At 38.6% G+C, this 23,523-nt stretch overlaps 1 protein-coding gene, 1 long non-coding RNA gene and 1 other non-coding gene across 4 annotated transcripts in view; 1 reads left to right on the top strand and 2 right to left on the bottom strand.

Moving 5' to 3' along the window:
• The window catches only part of MICU2 (mitochondrial calcium uptake 2), a 113,224-nt gene that overhangs the window by 57,889 nt on the left and 31,812 nt on the right, over window positions 1–23,523 (bottom strand). For both annotated transcript variants that reach the window (XM_032150666.2, XM_032150667.2), the window contains exon 2: window positions 17,526–17,673. In XM_032150666.2, coding sequence (XP_032006557.1) covers window positions 17,526–17,673 — 148 coding nt within the window. The remainder of the gene's footprint in view (window positions 1–17,525; window positions 17,674–23,523) is intronic.
• Window positions 1–23,523, top strand: part of LOC131383296 (uncharacterized) — a 57,062-nt gene that overhangs the window by 16,197 nt on the left and 17,342 nt on the right. The gene's annotated exons all lie outside the window — the stretch shown is intronic.
• Window positions 2,766–2,872, bottom strand: LOC116467616 (U6 spliceosomal RNA). The gene has a single exon (XR_004247834.1). It is a non-coding gene; the product is annotated as a U6 spliceosomal RNA (small nuclear RNA).

Genomic DNA, 23,523 nt, shown 5'->3' with positions numbered 1-23,523 from the left:
CTAATTTAATCATCCCAACAACACTATATGGTAGACGCTATTATTTTATAGATCTGGAAACAGGCCAGGTCAGGTAGTTTACCCAAGGTTACAACAGGGCTAGTGAAGCTGTGGAAAGAGGACTGTCTCCAGGTCCTGTTTGACTCCAATAAGCCACCCTTTACCACAATTGACACCTGGCATCCCAAGACACCTTCATATAGGTTATAAATATTTCTCAAACTTGCCTGATCAAAACAATCACCCGGAGGGTGCTTGCTAAGCATTCAGGAATCTAAGAGAGGGAGGTAGATAGAAAGTGGGAGGGTTATACAAGGATTCTATCGCCGTATCTCAGACCTTCTGAATAAAAACTTCCCAGAGTGGGGGAGGAGAGAAGACAAGTTGGAGAGTTTTTTTTTTTTTTTTTTGGGACGGAGTCTCCTTCTGTCACCCAGGCTGGAGTGCAGTGGCACAATCTTGGTTCACCGCAAGCTCCGCCTCCCGGGTTACACCATTCTCCTGCCTCAGCCTCCCAAGTAGCTGGGACTACAGGTGCCCGCCACCACACCCGGCTCATTTTTTTTTTTGCATTTTTAGTAGAGATGGGGTTTCACCGTGTTAGCCAGGATGGTCTCGATCTCCTGACCTCGTGATCTGCCCGCCTCGGCCTCCCAAAGTGCTGGGATTACAGGCGTGAGCCACTGTGCCCGGCTAACAAGCTTGAGAGTTTTTAAACAAGGGCCCCAAGCAAATTTACTGTCAGGCAAGTTTGTGAAATTCTATTATCACATTAGATAATTGATACTCAGTTTTACAGAGCAGGAAGATGAGCCCCGAATGAGATTAAGCTACAGTATATGGTGGCAAAGACAAGAACTACATAGTTCAACTCCAATTAATTTTCAAATTTAAGATTCATTTGTGGAATTTCAAAGTCCAAGATAAATTCGCAAAGATATGGGGTCACATGAGCAACTCTGGCACGTGCACCAAAAATAAATTCTGTGGTCACCCTAATTACAACCCTTTCAGAGTAATCAACTGGTTAATCTGAATTTGGCTGTCTGGGTTGGCTTTCATTTGTTTATTATTTACATATTTATTTGCAAAAAAATCTCATGTTGTAAGTTTAAATAAGGGCATACTATATACTGCTATAAGGAACAGTCAAAACTACCATAGGGCAAAATTCCTTTGGTGTCTTTCTAAAGGCCTTATTTCTCTCTTCCCAGTTCAGCAACTGTGCAAGTGAACATGGTGGAGAAATATAACCACAAGTATGCCAAACAGACTTACTTTAACTTTATAATAATTAATAACCTCAAGTGGGACTTTAATAGTGGCATCTGTTCTGTGACCCAGTTTTGCTTACACTTGGCTAATTATTAAGAAGTTAACAGAGGTTTCAGCTGTGACCTCAGGCTCGTGGATGTATGAAAAAAACCTTCAGGGAACTTAAGCTAAAATTATGGTCTAACAGGTGGTAGAATAGATATTCTTAAAGGGTAGGGCTAGCACTGTTTTGGTTTTCCCTTAAAGATTACTACCAACAATGATTGTAAGGTCTAGCTGCACACACAGGAGCCACAAATATCTGCTTGCTTTAACTTAGTAAAGACTTAAGGCAAAATCCACTCTATCATCTCATTCTAGACACTTTTGGTTTTCGAAAGCTACATAAATTTATTAACTTTTGGTTTTCAGTTTCAACTTACGCTGAGTTACACTTAAAAATACTTACTGCCAGGTATGGTGGCTCACATCTATAATCCAGTGCTTTGGGAGGCCAAGATGGGAGGATCACTTGAAGCCAGGAGTTCAAGACCAGCCTGGGCAACCAAGCAAAACCTCTGTCTCTACGAAAAATTAAAAAATTAGCTGAGCACAGCAGCATGTGCCTATAGTCCCAGCTACTTCAGAGACTGAGATGGGGGGATTCCTGGAACCCAGGAGGTTGAGGCTGCAGGGAGCTATGATTGCACCACTGTGCCCCAGCCTGGACCACAGAGCAAGACCCTATCTCTTAAACAAAACAAAGCAAAGTAAACAAAAACTTTTGCAGGGGTCTACCAATTACGGGAATAACGCTCATTATAAAATGTTTAAAAGCTAGATATAGAAAATGTTAAAAAAATCTAAAATCACCTATAGTTGAAGAATTCAATTATAATAACTGCCAATATTTTTGCATTTTCCTTAGTAAGAGTGACAGTTTCAGAGCCTCCTATGTGCCAGGTACTCTGCTCTTTACTTGTATTACTGAATCTTTACAACAATGCTTTGATGTAGGTACTATTAGCACTCCCATTTTACTGATGAGGAAACCTAGGCTAATAGCTTATATAACTTTGCCCACAGACACAATACTACTAAGTGGTGGAGCCAGTATTCAAACTCATTTTCTGTCCTATTCCAGGACCTGTACTATCAACTATACAATAATGCCCATTCTTTTGTTCTTCACTTATGTGTGTGGACTCCAAATATCCTTTGATCTCACTGGGCCCTACAATCTTCTGAATCTACGACCTTTTCACTATTTCTCACCTGCTCATGTCCTAACATGGCTCAGCTTCCATGGTCAACCACCAGACCTGTTGCCTTGTGTACACACTGACTCCCTTGCATCTCTTTCACTTTGTCATATGCTCTTGGCCAATCCCAACACTGGCTATATGCAACTCTCTGCCTATTCCATACCAGCACTTTTGCAGCTGAACACAGTGGAGAAAAAGAACCACAATCATGCTAAACAGACTTATACTGTTTTTACACATTTAAAAAAATAAATGGAATGCTTCACGAACTTATGTGTCATCCTTGCATAGGGGCCATGCTAATCTTCTCTATATTTTTCCAATTTTAGTATACGTGCTGCCAAAGCAAGCACAGACTTTTTAAAAAAAATTATTTTATTTTTTTATTTTTTTATTATTATACTTTAAGTTTTAAGGTACATGTGCACAATGTGTAGGTTTGTTACATATGTATACATGTGCCATGTTGGCGTGCTGCACCCATTAACTCGTCATTTAGCATTAGGTATATCTCCTAATGCTATCCCTTCCCCCTCCCCCCACCACACAAGAGGCCCCAGTGTGTGATGTTCCCCTTCCTGTGTCCATGTGTTCTCACTGTTCAATTCCCACCTATGAGTGAGAACATGCAGTGTTTGTTTTTTTTTGTCCTTGCGATAGTTTGCTGAGAATGATGGTTTCCAGCTTCATCCATGTCCCTACAAAGGACATGAACTCATCCCTTTTTATGACTGCATAGTATTCCATGGTGTAGATGTGCCACATTTTCTTAATCCAGTCTATCGTTGTTGGACATTTGGCTTGGTTCCAAGTCTTTGCTATTGTGAACAGTGCTGCAATCAACATACGTGTGCATGTGTCTTTATAGCAGCATGATTTATAATCCTTTGGGTATATACCCAGTAATGGGATGGCTGGGTCAAATGGTATTTCTAGTTCGAGATCCCTGAGGAATCGCCACACTGACTTCCACAATGGTTGAACTAGTTTACAGTCCCACCAACAGTGTAAAAGTGTTCCTATTTCTCCACATCCTCTCCAGCACCTGTTGTTTCCTGACTTTTTAATGATCGCCATTCTAACTGGTGTGAGATGGTATCTCATTGTGGTTTTGATTTGCACTTCTCTGATGGCCAGTGATGATAAGCATTTTTTCATGTGTTTTTTGGCTGCATAAATGTCTTCTTTTGAGAAGTGTCTGTCCATATCCTTCGCCCAATTTTTGATGCGGTTGTTTTTTTCTTGTACATTTGTTTGAGTTCATTGTAGATTCTGGATATTAGCCCCTTGTCAGATGAGTAGGTTGCAAAAATTTTTTCCCATTCTGTAGGTTGCCTGTTCACTCTGATGGTGGTTTCTTTTGCTGTGCAGAAGCTCTTTAGTTTAATTAGATCCCATTTGTCAATTCTGGCTTTTGTTGCCATTGCTTTTGGTGTTTTAGACATGAAGTCCTTGCCCATGCCTATGTCCTGAATGGTATTGCCCAGGTTTTCTTCTAGGGTTTCTATGGTTTTAGGTCTAACATGTAAGTCTTTAATCCAGCTTGAATTAATTTTTGTATAAGGTGTGAGGAAGGGATCCAGTTGCAGCTTTCTACATATGGCTAGCCAGTTTTCCCAGCACCATTTATTAAATAGGGAATCCTTTCTCCATTGCTTGTTTTTGTCAGGTTTGTCAAAGATCAGATAGTTGTACATATGCGGCATTATTTCTGAGGGCTCTGGTCGGTTCCATTGGTCTATATCTCTGTTTTGGTACCAGTACCATGCTGTTTTGGTTACTGTAGCCTTGTATAGTTTGAAGTCAGGTAGTGTGATGCCTCCAGCTTTGTTCTTTTGGCTTAGGATTGACTTGGCGATGCGGGCTCTTTTTTGGTTCCATATAAACTTTAAAGTAGTTTTTTCCAATTCTGTGAAGTCTTTGGTGGTTTGATGGGGATGGCACTGAATCTATAAATTACCTTGGGCAGTATGGCCATTTTCATGATATTGATTCTTCCTACCCATGAGCATGGAATGTTCTTCCATTTGTTTGTATCCTCTTTTATTTCATTGAGCAGTGGTTCGTAGTTCTCCTTGAAGAGGTCCTTCACATCCCTTGTAAGTCGGATTCCTAAGTATTTTATTCTCTTCGAAGCAATTGTGAATGGGAGTTCACTCATGATTTGGCTCTCTGTCTGTTACTGGTGTATAAGAATGCTTGTGATTTTTGCACATTGATTTTGTATCCTGAGACTTTGCTGAAGTTGCTTATCAGCTTGAGGAGATTTTGGGCTGAGAAGATGGGGTTTTCTAGATACACAATCATGTCATCTGCAAACAGGGACAATTTGACTTCCTCTTTTCCTAATTGAATGCCCTTTATTTCCTTCTCCTGCCTGATTGCCCCGGCCAGAACTTCCAACACTATGTTGAATAAGAGTGGTGAGAGAGGGCATCCCCACCAGGCCTGCCCTAAAAGAGCTCCTGAAGGAAGCACTAAACATGGAAAGGAACAACTGGTACCAGCCACAGCAAAAACATGCCAAATTGTAAAGACCATCAAGGCTAGGAAGAAACTGCATCAACTAACAAGCCAAATAACCAGCTAACATCATAATGACAGGATCAAATTCACACACAGCAATACTAACCTTAAATTAAATGGGCTAAATGCTCCAATTAAAAGGCACAGACTGACGAGACCCATCAGTGTGCTGTATTCAGGAAACCCAACTCACGTGCAGAGACACACAAAGGCTCAAAATAAAGGGATGGAGGAAGATCTACCAAGCAAATGGAAAACAAAAAAAGGCAGGGGTTGCAATCCTAGTCTCGGATAAAACAGACTTTAAACCAACAAAGATCAAAAGAGACAAAGAAGGCCATTACATAATGGTAAAGGGATCAATTCAACGAGAAGTACTAACTATCCTAAATATATATGCATCCAATACAGGAGCACCCAGATTCATAAAGCAAGTCCTTAGTGACCTACGAAGAGACTTAGACTCCCACACAATAATAATGGGAGACTTTAACACCCCACTGTCAACATTAGACAGATCAACGAGACAGAAAGTTAACAAGAATACCCAGGAATTGAACTCAGCTCTGCACCAAGCAGACCTAATAGACATCTACAGAACTCTCCACCCCAAATCAACAGAATATACATTCTTTTCAGCACCACACCACATCTATTCCAAAATTGACCACACAGTTGGAAGTAAAGGACTCCTCAGCAAATGTAAAAGAACAGAAATTATAACAAACTGTCTCTCGGATCACAGTGCAATCAAACTAGAACTCAGGATTAAGAAACTCACTCAAAACCGCTCAACTACATGGAAACTGAACAACCTGCTCCTGAATGACTACTGGGTACATAACGAAATGAAGGCAGAAATAAAGATGTTCTTTGAAACCAACGAGAACAAAGACACAACATACCAGAATCTCTGGGACACATTCAAAGCAGTGTGCAGAGGGAAATTTATAGCACTAAATGCCCACAAGAGAAAGCAGGAAAGATCTAAAATTGACACCCTAACATCACAATTAAAAGAACTAGAGAAGCAAGAGCAAACACATTCAAAAGCTAGCAGAAGGCAAGAAATAACTAAGATCAGAGCAGAACTGAAGGAAATAGAGACACAAAAAACCCTTCAAAAAATTAATGAATCCAGGAGCTGCTTTTTTGAAAAGATCAACAAAATTGATAGACCGCTAGCAAGACTAATAAAGAAGAAAAGAGAAGAATCAAATAGATGCAATAAAAAATGACAAAGGGGATATCACCACTGATCCCACAGAAATACAAACTACCATCAGAGAATACTATAAACACCTCTACACAAATAAACTAGAAAATCTAGAAGAAATGGATAAATTCCTCGACACATACACCCTCCCAAGACTAAACCAGGAAGAAGTTGAATCTCTGAATACACCAATAACAGGCTCTGAAATTGAGGCAATAATTAATAGCTTACCAACCAAAAAAAGTCCAGGACCAGATGGATTCACAGCCGAATTCTACCAGAGGTACAAGGAGGAGCTGGTACCATTCCTTCTGAAACTATTCCAATCAATAGAAAAAGAGGGAATCCTCCCTAACTCATTTTATGAGGCCAGCATCATCCTGATACCAAAGCCTGGCAGAGACACAACAAAAAAGAGAATTTTAGACCAATATCCTTGAGGAACATTGATGCAAAAATCCTCAATAAAATACTGGCAAACCGAATCTAGCAACACATCAAAAAGCTTATCCACCATGATCAAGTGGGCTTCATCCCTGGGATGCAAGGCTGGTTCAACATACGAAAATCAATAAACGTAATCCAGCATATAAATGGAACCAAAGACAAAAACCACATGATTATCTCAATAGATGCAGAAAAGGCCTTCGACAAAATTCAACAACCCTTCATGCTAAAAACTCTCAATAAATTAGGTATTGATGGGAGGTATCTCAAAATAATAAGAGCTATCTATGACACACCCACAGCCAATATCATACTGAATGGACAAAAACTGGAAGCATTCCCTCTGAAAATAAAGACTTATTTTAACTTCAAAATTAATAACCTCAAGTGGGGACTTTAATAAGGTTACTGGCGATCATATTGTATTTCTCAATCCATCAACTCTCTCACTGTTTTATAAGGCTATTTCTGTAAACCTCAATACCTTCCCCCCTCTTCACTCTCAGCTGATAACCTGGCTTCCTAATTCACTGAGAAAAAAAAGAAAGAAAGGTAATAAACAACTTGACCAGCTTCCATTAGATGTCATGTGGTGTGCATGCCTTTTCTCCTGGTATTATGAAGGAACTCTGTGCTCCTACCTAATCCAAGCTTCTACTGTGCTCTCAAACTCTTTTCCCTCTTGTCTTCACGAGGACTGTGTTTTAGAAATTTTTCCTTCTTCCTGCACTGCCAAGTTTTCCTGTCTCATCTACCAACACATATCAAAAGATCCTCTTGACCGCATTTCCACCTCTGTCTACTGCTTCATCTCTTTCTCTTTATGGCAAGACACCCTGGGGTCTTTTTTTTCCCCCATTTTTTCCTAAACCCACTCTAGTCAGGCTTTCATGTTTACACCAATGCACCAAAACTGTTCTTATAAAGGTCACCAATAACCCTCATATTGCCAAATCTAATGGTCAATTCTTAGTCCTCATCTGACTTGATTTCTCAACAGCATTTTTCATAGTTGATTACTCCTTCCTTGAAATGCTTTCTTTACTTAAATTTCACAACACTCTGCTTTCCTGGTTTTCTTCCTACCTTTTAGCTGCTCCTTCTCTGGGTTTTCCTTATCTCTTCACCTCCAGTTGTTGGAATAACTCACCACTCAGTCCTTTGACTTATCTTTTCTACCTAAACTCATTTTTGAGATCTCATCAAGTATTTTAGCTTTAAATAGCACGTATATATTGAAGATTCTTAAATTTACATCTCTTATGTCTAGGGAGTTTTCAGGAGAGCAAAGACATGAGACTATTTGGAAGTTTTAAAGAATGAGACAGTGGAGAGAAAAAGTGATGGAACTAGAGACGGGGGCAGAGGAATCAGCCTTAGCAAGGCAAGAGCACTACTTCCAGTTTAAAAGGCCAGGAAGCATGTAGTCAAGTTCTCGGGCAGCAAGGGAGGGATCTGAAGAACTCCCTAGCTTATGGCCTTAATTTGCTCAGTTAAAAATAGGTGAAATAATATTATAAATGTGAAAAAAGGATGCGATAAAAAGTCTGAAAAAAGCAGTAAGAATTGAGAAGAGCTGACGAAGGAAATAGGAGAAAGCTAATTCATGTGTAAAATGATTTGAAAACTCTAGGTGAAGGTGAAGACTATCAAAATTAGTGGCTCCGACCTGCACAATCACATGATTTTCTCCCAAAGTTGACAGCAGGCTAAGTCCGACAAGAACAATAAAGGGGAAAGATATTTGCAAGTAGTTATTAAACAGTAACAAAATGACAAACCTGTAGCTACAGGGGAGGAAAAATATCCAGGAGGAGCAGAGAGCTTGGGAATAATGGGATAGTTGAGACTAGAAGCTTTTATTAAATCTGAGAATAGGTGCATTGGGTATTAGAAAGTAGGCAGGGTGGGGACAACAGTAACTTGTTGTCAGAGAATGGGATTCTGCAATTTGAGATTTTAAAACTGGAGCAATTCCAGGTAATGGACATGGGAAGTGAATAAGAATGAAAGTCACTGGAAATGAAAACTAAAGAACTATAAGGCTAAAGAAATTCAGTAGAAAAGAATGTAAAGAAGGGAAATCGTATTCTGGCTAGATAAGCTAGGTCTCGAAGCAGCACATCTGATGGTTTTTAGAGTGCACAATGGAGGACTGAGGATGACACTGATTTCCCTCAAGCCTACCACGGAACCAGGAAGAATGAGTATCTACTTGAAAGGAGCATGGGGAGATAGTTTACAGAAGCCTCATTAACTACTATTAATAAAGTGTATTATTTGCAAAAAATCCAAAAAGATAAATACCAGGTAAAAATCAGTTTAGGATCTAATACATCTTAGACTGTTTTGTATCTTTCTGTTTATTCATGGAGATCATGGGTCAGTGGGTTGGCCCTGTTTTTCCTTATTTTGCTGTTCATAATGATCTGTAGGAATGCAACCAAGATGATTATTATTATTATCCATGATGAAAAATGAAGATGAAGTACATCATATGCATAAAGGATGTATTATTTGGCCTGTAAAATTACTGAATTCTGGATTTAGCTAAATGCCTTCTGATAGTTTAATTGCATTCCAATGAATAATAAAAGTGGAAACATTATAATCTTTAATCATGGTTTATTTTAGTTCTTTGAATATATTTACAATGGCTATTCTGAAGTCTTTTTCTGGTATATTTGATATCTGGTTGCAATCACAAGCAGTTTCTGTTACCTGCTTTTATTCAGTAGGGTCATATATTCCTGTTTCTTTGCATATTTCATAATATTTTGTTATAAAAACTCACATTTCAGATAATATACTGTAGCAACTCTGAGTACTATTAACAATTCCCTGCTCCCCCAGGGTTGTTACTGCTATCTGCTTATTTGCTATTTGTTTAGTGCCAAGCTGGATTATTTTAATGAAGACCACCCCCAGTGTTAAGCCTCTGACACTGCTCCTCAGGGAGGCAGTTTTGGGTATGCCTTCAGTCACCCTGGGATGAGAGTAATTTGGGCAGCACTCTGGTTTCCTTTTTCTTGACCATACCAAGATGTTAAGCTCCACTAATGTGGGGTCCTTTGAAGGAATAATTTCCATTGTCAGTGTTTAATATTTGTAATGACCCCAGGAGGGCTCCTTACAGCTGTCTCTTTCCCTAGTTCTCTTCCGCAAAGCAGCCAGCCTACAGTTTAGCCTGTTATCTTAACTGAATTTGTCAATGTCCTCCCAATTACCTTTCACCACAACCTCCACCTGTTTTTGAGTGTGGATCTTAGGCTTGAACTTCTCCATTTTCTGTTGATGATGAAGTCAGTTTCTTTGGGAAGAGATAAGGAGCTATTTGTTTTACCTGTTGCCCACACCCTCCACTTCTCACCCCACAAAATCTGTGGGCTAGGGCTCTGGGGTTGGGAGTGGGACCAATGGTGTAACTTCAGGTCTTCTTGACTTGCCTCTCTCAGTGTGGAACCTGTCTTACAAGTTGAGACAAGAGCAATCAGGGTCCCAGTATTCTTAGTGGCACAAGGCCCAAGGCGGAGCCTCCATTTCACAGGTGAGGGCTGGCAGGCAGAATGGAGCTCCCACTTCTCAGCTGCACTTCCCAGAACTAGCCTCAGCAACAAGTAGCTGGGGGCAAGATGAGAAATGCTGATATCCGGTTTCTCTGGGAAGAAAGCCCTCTGAATGGGTACTGAGGGGAGAGGAAACCCTCTGTTCTTGGCTGCACCAGTTTAGAATAAGTTTCCATTCAACAAACTGGGACAGGGTAGGGAGGGAGTTCTCAGTTCAAGCATCCCAGACTCTCAGTTTTCTTATCCAATTTTAGCAGATTTTCTTAAATGGATGTTTTTTAATGTGCTATATGACTCCAAGACCACTTCCAGAGACTTTAAAGGAAGGTCTTAAATTTTTTTTTACCAGTTTCAGTGGGAAGCGGGCCAATGGAGTTACTCATGCTGCCATGATGAAAGTCGACTAAGTTTGTTCACTTTTACTCAGTAAAATTCCATTGTGTGAATACACTGTAGCACAGTTTATTTATCCAGTCTGTTATTAATGGACAGTTGTTTCCAGTTTTTTTTTGCTAATATAACACTGCTACTATAAGCATTCTTATACATATATTCCACTGCACAGGGGCAAATATTCCTGTTGCATATAGAGTGTATATATAGGAATGGGATTTGTATGTCAAAAGTTACGCTAATGTTTAATTTTATAAAACAGTTCTAAGTTGTTTTCCAAAGTAGCAGTTTCTTTCTTTTCTTTTTTTTTTTTTTTGAGACAGAGTCTTGCTTTGTTGCCCAGGCTGAAGTGCAGTGGTGCGATCTGGGCTCATGGCAACCTCCACCTCTTGGGTTCAAGCGATTCTCTTGCTTCGGCATCCTGAGTAGCTGGGACTACAGATGCACACCACCATGCCTGGCTAATTTTTGTATTTTTAGTAGAGACAGGGTTTCTCCATGTTGGCCAGGCTGGTCTTGAACTCCCGACCTCAGGTGATCCGCCTGCCTTGGCCTCCCAAGGTGCTGGGATTACAGGGGTGAGCCACCGTGCCCAGCCCAAAGTAGTAGTTTCAATTGGCATGTCCAACTAACAGTGTATAAAAACCTTTGCTGATCTACATTCTCTTCAACTTTTGTCTTTAACAAACTTAATTGTTGCTAATCTTATATAAAATTATATCTTAATCACTAATAAGGGTAAACATATTTATGTTCATTTTTTCACATACATTTCCTCTTCTGTGAATGTCTATTTACTACTTCTGTCCCTTTTGTTAAAAAATTGTCTTTTTCTTAGTGATTTGTAGTTTTCTACATATACTAAGTATTGTCTTAAATTTTGGAAGTTTTTGGCTTACCTTTTCAATTTCTCTAAGGCAACTTTTGAACAACAGAAGTTCTAATTTTAATATGGTTGAATTTTATCAATCATTTATGTTAGCGCTTTTTGTGGCTTATTTAAGGAAGATTTCTCTAACCTAAGGAGACGGATTTTAAAATTATCTTTGAAAAATGTTTGCTTGTTTTCCATATGCATATCCAACTGCACTAGTACCATTCGTTGAACAGTTCCTCTTTTTCCACTGATTTATAATGCCACCTCTCTCATATATAAAAGTTCCCTTGTGTTTCTGGGCTCTTTATTCTGTTCCACTGGTCAGTTTGTCTATCCCTATGCCAATGCCATTTGATCTTAATTACTGAGGTTTTATAATAAAGCTCATTATTTGATAGAGTAACTTCTCCATTTTGTTCCTTCTTTCAGAGTGTCTTTGCCAGTTCAGGCCCCTTGTTTTTCCATATAAATTTTCAAATCAGCTTGTCAAAAAACACACACACATGTGTGCATCCATGTGTGAGCACACATTTACCTACCCCGTTGGGATTATTGCAGTTACACTGAATTTATAGATTAGGGATTACAAACTAGGCCAACAGGCCCAATTATGCTTGTAGAAATGTCTAGCAGAATGTTCTGTAAAAATTTTCAATTTGAGTGCCTGTAACAACATCTAGACTCTAGTTAGCTATATAGCTTGTCCCACCGACTACATTATATTGACTCAATTCAAAACTATTCTTTTTCTGACTGGTCCTATAAGGTTTTAAATTTTCCACTTGGTCATCTAAACCATTCTTGCCTAGAGTTCTCTTCTAGGGACCAAATACTCTTCTGAAGATGCCAGCTTCACTTTCATTGGCTGAAAATATTTTAAAATTTCTTTTGAGATTCCTTATTTGACCCATGTGTTATTTAAAAGTGTGTCATTTAATCTCCAAATATTTTGAGATGTTTCAGCTATCTTTTGGTTACTGATTTCTAGTTTAAGTCTACTGCCGTCTAAGACCATACTTTGTATGATTTCTATTCTTGTAAGTTTTTTTAAACTGTGTTTTATGATCCCAAATCTGGTCTATCTTGGTGTTTCCAGGTTAGCTTCAGAATGTATATTCTGCTACCGTTAGGTGAAATATCCTATAAGTGGCAATTAGATCCAGTTACTTGGTGGTGCAGTTTTATTCAGGTATATCCTTATTGGTTTTCTGTCTGCTGAATCTGTCCATCAATGACAGAAGGCTCTTGAAATCTCCAAGTATAATAGTTTCCAAGAACACATCTGTTTCTCCTTGTAGTTCTATCAGTTTTTGCCTCATGTGCTTTGATGCCCTGTTGTTAGGTATACATACATTATAGATAGTTATGTTTTCTGGAGTACTCACCCATTAAAACAAAATCATTATGCAATGCCTCTTTTTATTCCTGATAATTTCCCTCATTTTGAAATTTGGTTTATCTGAAACCAGTATAGCTACTCCAGCCTTCTTTTGATTAGTGTTAGCAATTACTCTATCTGTATCTTTACATTTAAAGTGGGTTTCTTATAAACCACATGCATAAAATACATATCTACAGTGACTGTTGATATATCTGGATTGATATCTACCATATCTAACTATTGCACTTGAGTACTGTTTCATTTTTTTGTCTTCCATTCTTTTTTTGCCTTCTCTGGTTTTAGCTGAGTATTTTATATAACTTGATTTTCTCTCCTGTCTTAGAATATCAATTCTATTTATTAAAAATTTTTTTTTAGTAGTTGTCCTAAAGTTTGCAATATATATTTGCAACTAATCTAAGTCCACTTTCAAATAACACTATACCGCTTCATGGGTGGTACAAGTATCTTATAACAAAAGTATTCCCAATTCCTCCCTCCTGTCCCTTATACCATTGCTGTTATACATTTCACTTATCCATACAATTTGATCATCCAATATTGTGTTGCTATTATTATTTTGATTAAACTGTTATCTGTTATATCAATTTTTAAAAATGTGATTTTATATTCATGTATTCCTTTTCTACCTTAACTGACTTCCTTTCTTCATGCCAAGTTCCTGATATATCATTTTCCTTCTTTCTGAAGAACGTCTTTGAACATTTCTTGTAAATCAGATCTACTGGTGACAAATTCTCTCAAATTTTGGTTTGTCTGAGAATGTATTTCTTTTTCACTTTTGAAGGATAATTTTCACTGGATATAGAATTCTACATTGGTAAATTTTTCTTTCAAAATTTTATTCACCCTCTTTCTTGCTTAAAAAGAAATATATAATTCTTACCATTGTTTTTCTACAGATAAGGTGTTTTTTTTTCTTTGGCTTCTTTCCAGATTTTTTTCTCTTTCTTTTGTTCTCTATAATTTTTCTGGCCGGGTGTGGTGGCTCATGCCTGTAATCCCAGCACTTTGGGAGGCCAAGGTGGGTGGATCACAAGGTCATGAGATCAAGACCATCCTGGCTAACACGGTGAAACCCCTTCTCTACTAAAAATACAAAAAATTAGTCTGGCGTAGTGGCGGGCGCCTGTAGTCCCAGCTACTCGGGAGGCTGAGGCAGGAGAATGGCGTGAACCCGGGAGGTGGAGCTTACAGTGAGCCAAGATCGCGCCACTGCACTCCAGCCTGGGCTATAGAGTGAGACTTTGTCTCAAAAAAAAAAAAAAAAAAAATTTCTGCAGTTTGAATATGATATACCTAGGCATTTATTGGTATTTATTCTGCTTGGTGTTTTTGTGAACTTCTTTAATCTATGGCTTGACATTTGTTAATAATTTTGGAAAATTCTCAGTCATTATTATTTCAAATATTTCTTTTCCTCTTTCTTTTTTTCCTAGTGTTCCTGTTGCTTATATGTTACACCTTTTGTAACTGACTCACAGTTTTTGAATATTGTGTTTTTCTCAGTCTTTTTGTTCCTCTTTGTTTTTCAAGTTGGGAAGTTTCTATTGACATATCTTCAAGCTCACTGATTCTTTTCTCAGCCAGGTCCGTTACACTGATGGGCCCAACAAATGCATTTATTATTTTGAGTCAGGGTCTTGTTCTGTCACCCAGGCTGGAGTGCAGTGGTACAATCATAGTTCACTGTAGTCTCAAACTCCTGGGCTCAAGTGATCCTCAGCCTCTGAAGTAGCTAGGACTACAGGTGGGTGCCACCACATCTGGCTAATTTCAAAGGCATTCTTCATTTCTATTATACTATTTTTGATTTTGAGCATTTCCTTTTGGTTTGTTCTAAGAATTTCTCTGCCTCTGCTTACATTACTTTAAATGCTGTACACTTTTTCCATTGGAGCCCTTAGCATATTAATGTTATTTTAAATTCCTGGCCTGATAATTCCAAATATCTGCTATATGTAAATCTGATACTGATATTTGCTTTGTCTTTTTAGATTGTGCTTCTTTTTAGCATGCCTTGTGACTTTTTTGTTCTAAGTCAGGCATGATGCATTTTAAAGTTACTGAGGTAGACTGGCCTTTTATGTTTATCTGAGTAGGAATCGGTTGTGTTTACTGTTTGCTGTAGTTGTAGGTGACAGAGGCTAAAATTTCCTCTGGTGCCTTTTTCTCCCCTGTTGTCTTTTCTCTCCTTAAATAAAATCTAAGAGGTAAGTTCTTTCAGTACTGCCTTATTATTGTACAAGGGCCTGCTCTATCGATGTGGTGGTGAGGTGAAAAGGGAGGTAGGTATTGTACAGTCCTATGATCAGCTGTCAGTCTTTTAGTCAGACTGTGTGACTGTGATGGGATGTGCCCTTCAAAAGAGATTCTCAGTTTTTTTGTTTTACCACTCCCTTTGGTGAGACAAGAAGGCCAGAGGAGGCCAGATTTGGGAATTTCCATCCCCCTAGGTTGGCTGGGCTCCAGTAAAAAAGTTTCCTTTCTGTGCAGGCCTTTGTTAAGGAGAATGAAATGCTCTGGGAGTATCTAAAAATGGCTACTTTTCGCTCCCAATGAGGGAGAGGGGAGAGCATTTTTCCTAGATCTTCACTGTGAGAACCTGGCAGAGTTCCACAAGGTAAAACTCACAAAAGTGTATGGGCTTCTCCGTGGCTGGTTCTTCAGGAGTTGTTATCTCTCAAGTTAGTTCACACTCAGATTCCAGCAATTAATTACCCTTTAAATATTCCTACCTGAAGCTGGCTCCAATGGTGGGTCCTTAGTGGTTTCTGTTGGCAGTAAGCTGACTCTATGGATCTGCCTGCCTTCAGTTTCCAGCTCAAGTGTGATCTCAATTCTCTGATGAATCTAACAGGAATTCACAACGTCCAAGTGCTTTACATGTCAGAGGCTAAACTACTTTTTAAGAGAAATTTTTTTGCATATCTTTGATTATATTATGAACTTACTGCATTAATGTGGGTAAATATCTTTAAGGTTTCTAATATACACAAACTTCCCTGCAAAAAAGCTGTAATAAAATAACCTAGGCTGGGCGAGGTGGCTCATGCCTGCAATCTCAGCATTTTGGGAGGCCAAGGGGGGTGGATTACCTGAGGTCAGGAGGTTGAGACCAGCCTGGCCAACATGGTGAAACTCCGTCTCTACTAAAAATACAACGCCGGACGTGGTGGCTCATGCCTGTAATCCCAGCACTTTGGGAGGCCAGGGAGGGCGGATCACGAGATTAGGAGATTGAGACCATCCCGGCAAACACAGTGAAACACCGTCTCTATTAAAAAGTATAAAAAATTAGCTGGGCGTGGTGGCATGTGCCTGTAATCCCAGATACTTGGGAGGCTGAGGTAGGAGAATCACTTGAACCCCAGAGGTAGAGGTTGCAGTGAGCCAAGATCGCGCCACTGCACTCCAGCCTGAGCGACAGAGTGAGACTCCGTCTCAAAAAACAAACAAACAAACAAAAACAAAAATTAGCCAGGCATGCTGGTGGGCACCTGTAATCCCAGCTACTCGGGAGGCTGAGGCAGGAGAATTGCTTGAACCCAGGAGGCGGAAGTTGTAGTGAGCTGAGATCGTGCCATTGCACTCCAGCCTGGGAGACAGAGCGAGACTCTGTCTCAAACAAATAAAACCCTAAACGTATTCTTACCACCTTATTTTTCTGCTCAGAAACCTTCAATGCCATTCATCCCTGCCAAATACCATTCATCTGGTGGCTGGAGAGGGCCACTGAAGTCTTCTGGATAATCCAGACCTTTTCTGTTTTTCAATTTCATCCCTCACTACTGCTTAAAGTAATCCTTTCATTCCAGTGATTACTGAATTTATTGTCCCTAGAATACATCATGATCACTCGTTTTTGTTTGTCATCCCTCAATGTTTATAATGCTGTCCCATGTTCTCTCAGCCTTTCTGAATTCAATCTATACTACTCTGACTGCTCACCTTGCTCTCACCCATTTCAGCTGCTGCATATTTATAGAGTATCCCAGTACACCTAGGAAGGCGTCAGAAAGCCAACAAGTTTACACAGACTACTTCTTCAATACAGGCACAGAGGATGGGGTCAAATCCACTCTATGCAAAGTAAGGACTAATTTAGATAATAAAACTAAGAATTTCTGAAATCTGAAACAAATGCAAGTTGGCTGCTTATTAAATAAAATCACGTAATTATAGTTTTTCAACTTCTTGTTTCTCATTTTCAGGATTTTCTACCTGTGACATCATGACTGCATTAAGCAGCTCTCCTAACTTCTCAAATCTAGTTTCTTTTTTTTTTTTTGGCCCAATTTATAACATGGACAAAGTAATTACTAATGACATATTTGGTAGCAATTAAAACTTAAACTATTTTTCCTGTCTCTTTAGAGAAACATATATACAAAACAACTATTTCTAAGATAAATATAAAAGTATAAGTAGTGTCACAAGAAATGAAAAGTCTAAATAAGCAAATGCATGGTACAAAGATGATAATTAAAATGAAGAGAAGCTGTTATCAATCCTGAAAAACAGGTTTTTCAGCCCTAAAGTTTGATTTTTTTAATTAAAAAAAAAAGACCCAACTCACGTTCCATTTGCTCAAACATCACTGAGAAGAGGAAGTCTCGTGGTGTCATATAATATTCTCCTTCATGTTCGAGTGAAGAAAACTGCATGAAGCGCTGCTTACGAAGAGACGGTTTCCCAATACATATTATTCCATGTTCAACATTTTTCTAAAAGAAAAATAAATTGCAATTTAAGATTTTTTCAGTGTTATTCCCAGTCACTTCTAGGACAATCTTTAAAAAGTAATTTTCACGCTTGGATCTGACAATCCCCAAACTTTTAAAATCATTCATTTAACAAATATTAACTGAGTGCCTACTTTGCACTGAAGATACAACAGTGAATAAGACTAACTTGAGGGAAGTGACATTCCAAAAAGGGAGAATGGCAATTAATGAATAAATGTATAAAATAATGTAAAACGGTAAGAAGTACTACAAAGAAATATAAAGCAGGATAAGAAAGGGATAAGGTGGTAATACCTTAAGATAGTCAGAGAAGGTCTTTCTAAAGAGGTAAGATTTAGAGAGACTAAACGAGGTGGAGTTAGTGTGTCCTGGGGTGGGGGGGGGGTGGGGGGTCTCTGGAAGAAAAGCATTCTAAGCAAGCACAAAGTCCATGAGGTGGGAACAAGCTTGGTGTGGTCAAGAACAGCAGAAAAGCCATGTTACCAGAGTGACTGAGGAAAGAAGAGAGTGGCAGAAGACAGTCAGGAGGGCAATAGAACATGTAAAGTTGTGCTTTCATAAAGATAAAGTATATCATATTAGATAAATAGCTTTGCTTTCAGAAATGTGAGAGAACCATGGATAGAAAGAGCTAGAAGAAGAAGGATGGGTAAAATATTGCAGAATATATAGGAATACAGTGGAAGAGTCTGCACCTCAGGCAGTAGGACTTAGACCTTGACTAAGTGCTAATGAAGAGAGTATTGAAATCTTTACAAAGAACTTTTCGTTGAGCATTTCTATGTATTAGGCACTGTACTAATCAAGTATTCACACAGATTATTTAGTTAATCCTCACAATAACTTTGAGCAGTAGATACAGAAACTGAAAAGTAAATGGCAGAGGCAGGCTAAAAAGCTAGGTCTGACTGAAAGGGTTTTAATCTCTTAACTAGCACACTGTCCTCCTACACATGACTGGGCATTGTGAACTAGGGAGACTGGAGGAAGATGACACAGCAGTTAACAGACACCTATGTCAATGCACGAATCTTGATACAAGAACATATTATCTGTGAAATCCAAGAGCAGGCTTTCATCCTGGATTGCTTTCCTGAGACACTGCTCTAACCTGGACCACAGTATCCTTCCTGGACATATCACCTTCTTTTCACACTTAATACTGATTCTATAATACTCTCTGACACACAGGCAATGTTCAGTGACTGCTGACTTGAATTGAAATGGGAAAAACATGAATTCCAGTTGCTTAAATCTCTCTTAATTCAAAGCTGTCAACCCCTTCTTTTGGCTGATTTCAGTTCTCTGACCAGTATTAATTCTCTCTTAATTAGACAACAGGCTTCCTTGAGGAGCTAGTTTTACACCTCTTTTGTGTTGTCAGTGTTTACCAGAATATTGCACGTGTAGAGAATATCAATAATATCGTAATGATCTGTACCCTCACCTCCCCTACGCCTTTCCTTTTCTTTTCCCTTAAATGACTACTACAAAAATAACTCAAGGGGAATGTTTTAATTACGTAAGTCCACACTTACCATCCCAGTAATCAGAAAACTAAATTTTATTCATACTTTCTGAAGTATTTTAAACGTGAGGCAAATATACATGTTTTCAACCAACAACTTAATCCTTGTTGTAAAAATAAACAAACTCTTCTTTCCAAACCTCAACCAACTAAAAAAAGGTCAGCTACTCGTTTATCCCTGTCCTCTACTGGTCCCATAACAAGATAGGCCATTAACTCTATGTTTCTTCTGATTGTCCTTTATCTTGTAGCAATCTTATTCTTTCCTGGTCCTAACTAATATCAAATCTCATCAAGAAGTAAAAACAGTAACCTCCCACTCTCTTACAGCAAGACATGAAAACTATGTTCAAAGAAATTCTGTTTTTTTTTTCTTCTAGGAGGTTTAGACCCCACAAACTCCTCTATCTTATGGTTACCATTTTTATATGCTTATACATGCCTATAACTCATACAGGGTAACATTTTTGAAGAGGCTTGAGTCAGTTATTCAGAGTTGAAAGGTTGAGTGAACTGTCATTCCTTTGAATTTTGGGTAAATATCTGCTGTAGTGAACAAGAAAAGGCAGAGGAATTGAAACCAAAGCTCGCTTTCTTTCAGAGGTTGATTTCTGAGCTTGAGGCTGTCATTGAATTGCAGACCATGAATTTAGAAGGTCACTTATATAAAAATGACCTCTGAATCTGTCCGACTGCCATGACTCTACCAGTACATGGTGAGGTATAAAACCTTCCAACAACCCTATCAACATCCCCCCAATTCATTTTGGTATGGTAGCTTTTCCTTCCTGCTACTCCATAGTCTAAATAAACCTATTCTACTACCCCCAAACCTTTCAACTCCCACTGTCAGCACTAATAATGTCTCTCCTTTTCCTAATCCTTTCCACTACCTCTCATGCTCTGCTTATAGAGTACAAAACTATCATCTGGAGGTCATCACCATGGCAGATTGTAATCCTACCATTTTCCTTAGGAAATATGCAGAGGAAACCCCCAAGTCACCATCTCCTACTATTAGGGTCTTTCTGTTCATCCTATGCCCCACCTGCTCTGAAGAAAACACTGAATTGAACATTTACTAATTTGAGGAGAATCTAGGAAGAGACAGAACACATAAGAATCAAGGGGACAACTCTGTAGTATTATAATATACTGTAGTATTATATATTAATATACAATACTCTGTATTATAGTATTTAATGTTTATTAAGTATGTAGTATATTCAGAGCAGGGTGCTAATATCTTTACATACATGTTCTTACTCAATCTCCACAATGCCCTTAATAGTAGACACCATTTTTGTCATCTTCGTTTTACAAAAGAAAAAACAACAAAACACTTACGGCTTGTGAAAGTTAACCAGCTTGCCTAGATTGTAAGTGATAGCACAGGCAGTATGACCTCAACCCCACTGTCTCAACCACGATCCTATACTAGCTCCTGTTAGAATAATATAAATTAGGAAAATAGAAAAAGCAGTGTGGGTAATGGTAGTTGAGAAAGTTTTTATGAAAAGAATAGGATTTAAGCTAAACTTTGGAGAATAAATAACAAAGAACAGAACTAGAATTAGTCATCCTTTAGTCCCTGGGCTAACTGTTGTCCATTTCCTAAATGGTATGTATTACTTCTCTAGTTCAATCAAATTTAAAGTAAGTAGGATGCACTGAATGTGTTTCTTTGCTACAACAAAATTTATGTAAAGGAAAAAAAATGTATTGTTCTGAAATTACCAGAGCCTTTCTAATTCCAAGTTGATGAACCAACATAGTTTTTTTAGGTCATCTTTATTATACAGTAGTAGAATTTTAAAAGTACATTTTAAACAATCACTAATATAATCAATGTGCATTCTATATTTATGCTTATTTCATAGAATTTGGAAGATTAATTTGCCAATGCCATTTTTAACCTTTTATTCATCTGTCAGGCTTAGCTTGCTTTATTTTTATAATAATTCTGATCAAATCTCAGACTTACTTGATAGATTTAATGGTCAAGAATGTAATAACCACAATATTGTTCTCAAGAAGAAAAAAGGTGCCTTATTATATCATTTCCACGAATGCACTGTAATAAAAGACAAGTTGTCTGTTTTTTGTCTATTTTGTCAACTAAACTCTTGAAGCATAAATTTCATCTTTGTTTCACTGTAGTGTGCAAAGCATTTGGCCTGGTGCCTTACGCATATTGGGACTATAACTGACATACGACATAGAATTTTAAGAGTTAAAAGGGACTTAGAGATCATCTAGTCCAACACTTCTGTGTAAAGGACCAGAAGTCATGTCTTCTGAGTTCCACACCATGTTTGGTTAACTAGTTTGCTTATTAACTACTTCAGATAAATGTTGGGAACAAGTGGCTAATGTCCAAATGCTGCTAATTTATAGCCTAGGGAAATGCATGTCAAATTATCCCTTATTAATAACTTTGAACAACTAAAAACATAGTTTACAATAAGCCTTTGGCAGAAAATGTAAACTATTTCTTAATCTGTTCTTTTCCTTTCTTTCTTCACTTCTTCCTTCCCTCCATCTGTGTGCTTTTCTTGGTAACGTGTGCGTGCTCTCTCTTTTCCCAGTTTTGTTTCTCTTCCCTCTTAGGTTTCAGGTTGCTTTTTTTTTGTTGCTGCTATTTTCATATTCCCTGAACTAACCATGTTGCTTCGGGTACTCATTTACTTTAATCTCTGTTATCTCTTTTTCACTGTGGTATATTCGTGGTAGGTTAGGCTTGGTAAACTGAGCTAAGACAAAGAAAATGGCTTGTAGACTTAAGTAAGCACAGTTAGAATATCAGTTTGGATGGGGAGGATAAGGAGGTATAATAAACGTCAAGATACCAAAGTTATTTCAGACCAGCCTAAGCAATGTAGTGACATCCTGTCTCTATAAAAATAATAGAAATTAAAAATTTTTTAAAAATCAGTATTAGGCTGGGCACGGTGGCTCACACCTGTAATCCCAGCACTTTGGGAGGCCGAGATGGGTGGATCACGAGGTCAGGAGATTGAGACCATCCTGGCTAACACAGTGAAACCCCGTCTCTACAAAAAATACAAAAAAATTAGCCAGGGGTGGTGGCAGGAGCCCTGTACTCACAGCTACTCGGGAGGCTGAGGCAGGAGAATGGCGTGAACCCAGGAGGTGGAGCTTGCAGTGAGCCAAGATCATGCCACTGCACTCCAGCTTGGGCGACAGAGCAAGACTCTGGCTCAAAAGGGGAGAAAAAGAAAGGCATTACAGAGTAGGAGATATTTAAACTGGATCTTAAAGGATGAGCAGGAGTTTGCCAAGACAGGGAACAATAGTAGAGCAAGCTATACTAAAGTTGGCTCTGACAGTTGGGGAGCCAGATTCATGATGTAGAGGGTCTTTGAGCTATGTGACAAAAAATGGACAGAGGAAAGTAATAGCAGCCATACAATACTGCAAAGATCATCATGAATTTTGACATTTTCTTTTGTAATCTATAAAATAGCCACCAAGTATGTAAGACACTGGAGCCTATATGGAAATTTGGAATTGGATATCTGATACCATGATTCAGCACTCTTAATCTACCTATCAATCTCATAAACTCGGTTTGTTTCAAAACCCTGCCATATTAAAAACATTAAATTATAAGTGCTAGATTAAAGTACACTAATGGTAGAAGGGAGATCTAGCAGCCTGACAGTAAGGCAGGAGAGAAAAATAATACAAAACAGTGACAAGTGAAATGAGTGACTGTGGCATAAGTTTTAATCATTGAGGTTTATTAAGCCAGCTGTAGGCCATGTCCGGGAAAAACATAAGCTACAAACATAGCTGTGGCTGTTTATCTGGAGGTTTTCAGGAGTTTTAGTATTTATACATTTCCTTAAAATGAGGGAGGGCATGTAGGAAGAGAGGCAGGTAGGGGTAAGGCGAATGGTTACATTCCTGTGAGACTTCAGTTAGTGCCAAGTGAATCTACATTTTACAGAAGATAAGGTGAGCGTAGAGAAAGGGAGTAGTCGTTTTCTCTTTGTACTTCCCCTGGGGAGACACATTTGTAATTCACATTATCAGTGTAGAATTTAACAGACTTTAGTTTTAGGAGCTAGACTTAGACTGTACACCTAAAGTTATAATTGGCATGTCCTTGTTTATGGGAGGCTAGCAAAGAATTTACTTATGAATAGTCTGTGGGGTAGCCCTTCCCACATGCCTAAGGCTTTTTTCCTTTGCAGGAGGACCTCACTAAAGTATACTGTTGCATGATTCAGCCTCCAGGCTTAAGTTTGGGGGTCCTGGGATTTTAAATTGTTCTT

This window comes from Hylobates moloch, unplaced genomic scaffold (assembly GCF_009828535.3).
Source record: "Hylobates moloch isolate HMO894 unplaced genomic scaffold, HMol_V3 SCAFFOLD_4, whole genome shotgun sequence".
NCBI classification, from domain to species: Eukaryota; Metazoa; Chordata; class Mammalia; order Primates; family Hylobatidae; genus Hylobates; species Hylobates moloch.
Note: the sequence above shows the minus strand (reverse complement) of the source record. Positions and strands in the feature narration are given on the sequence as shown.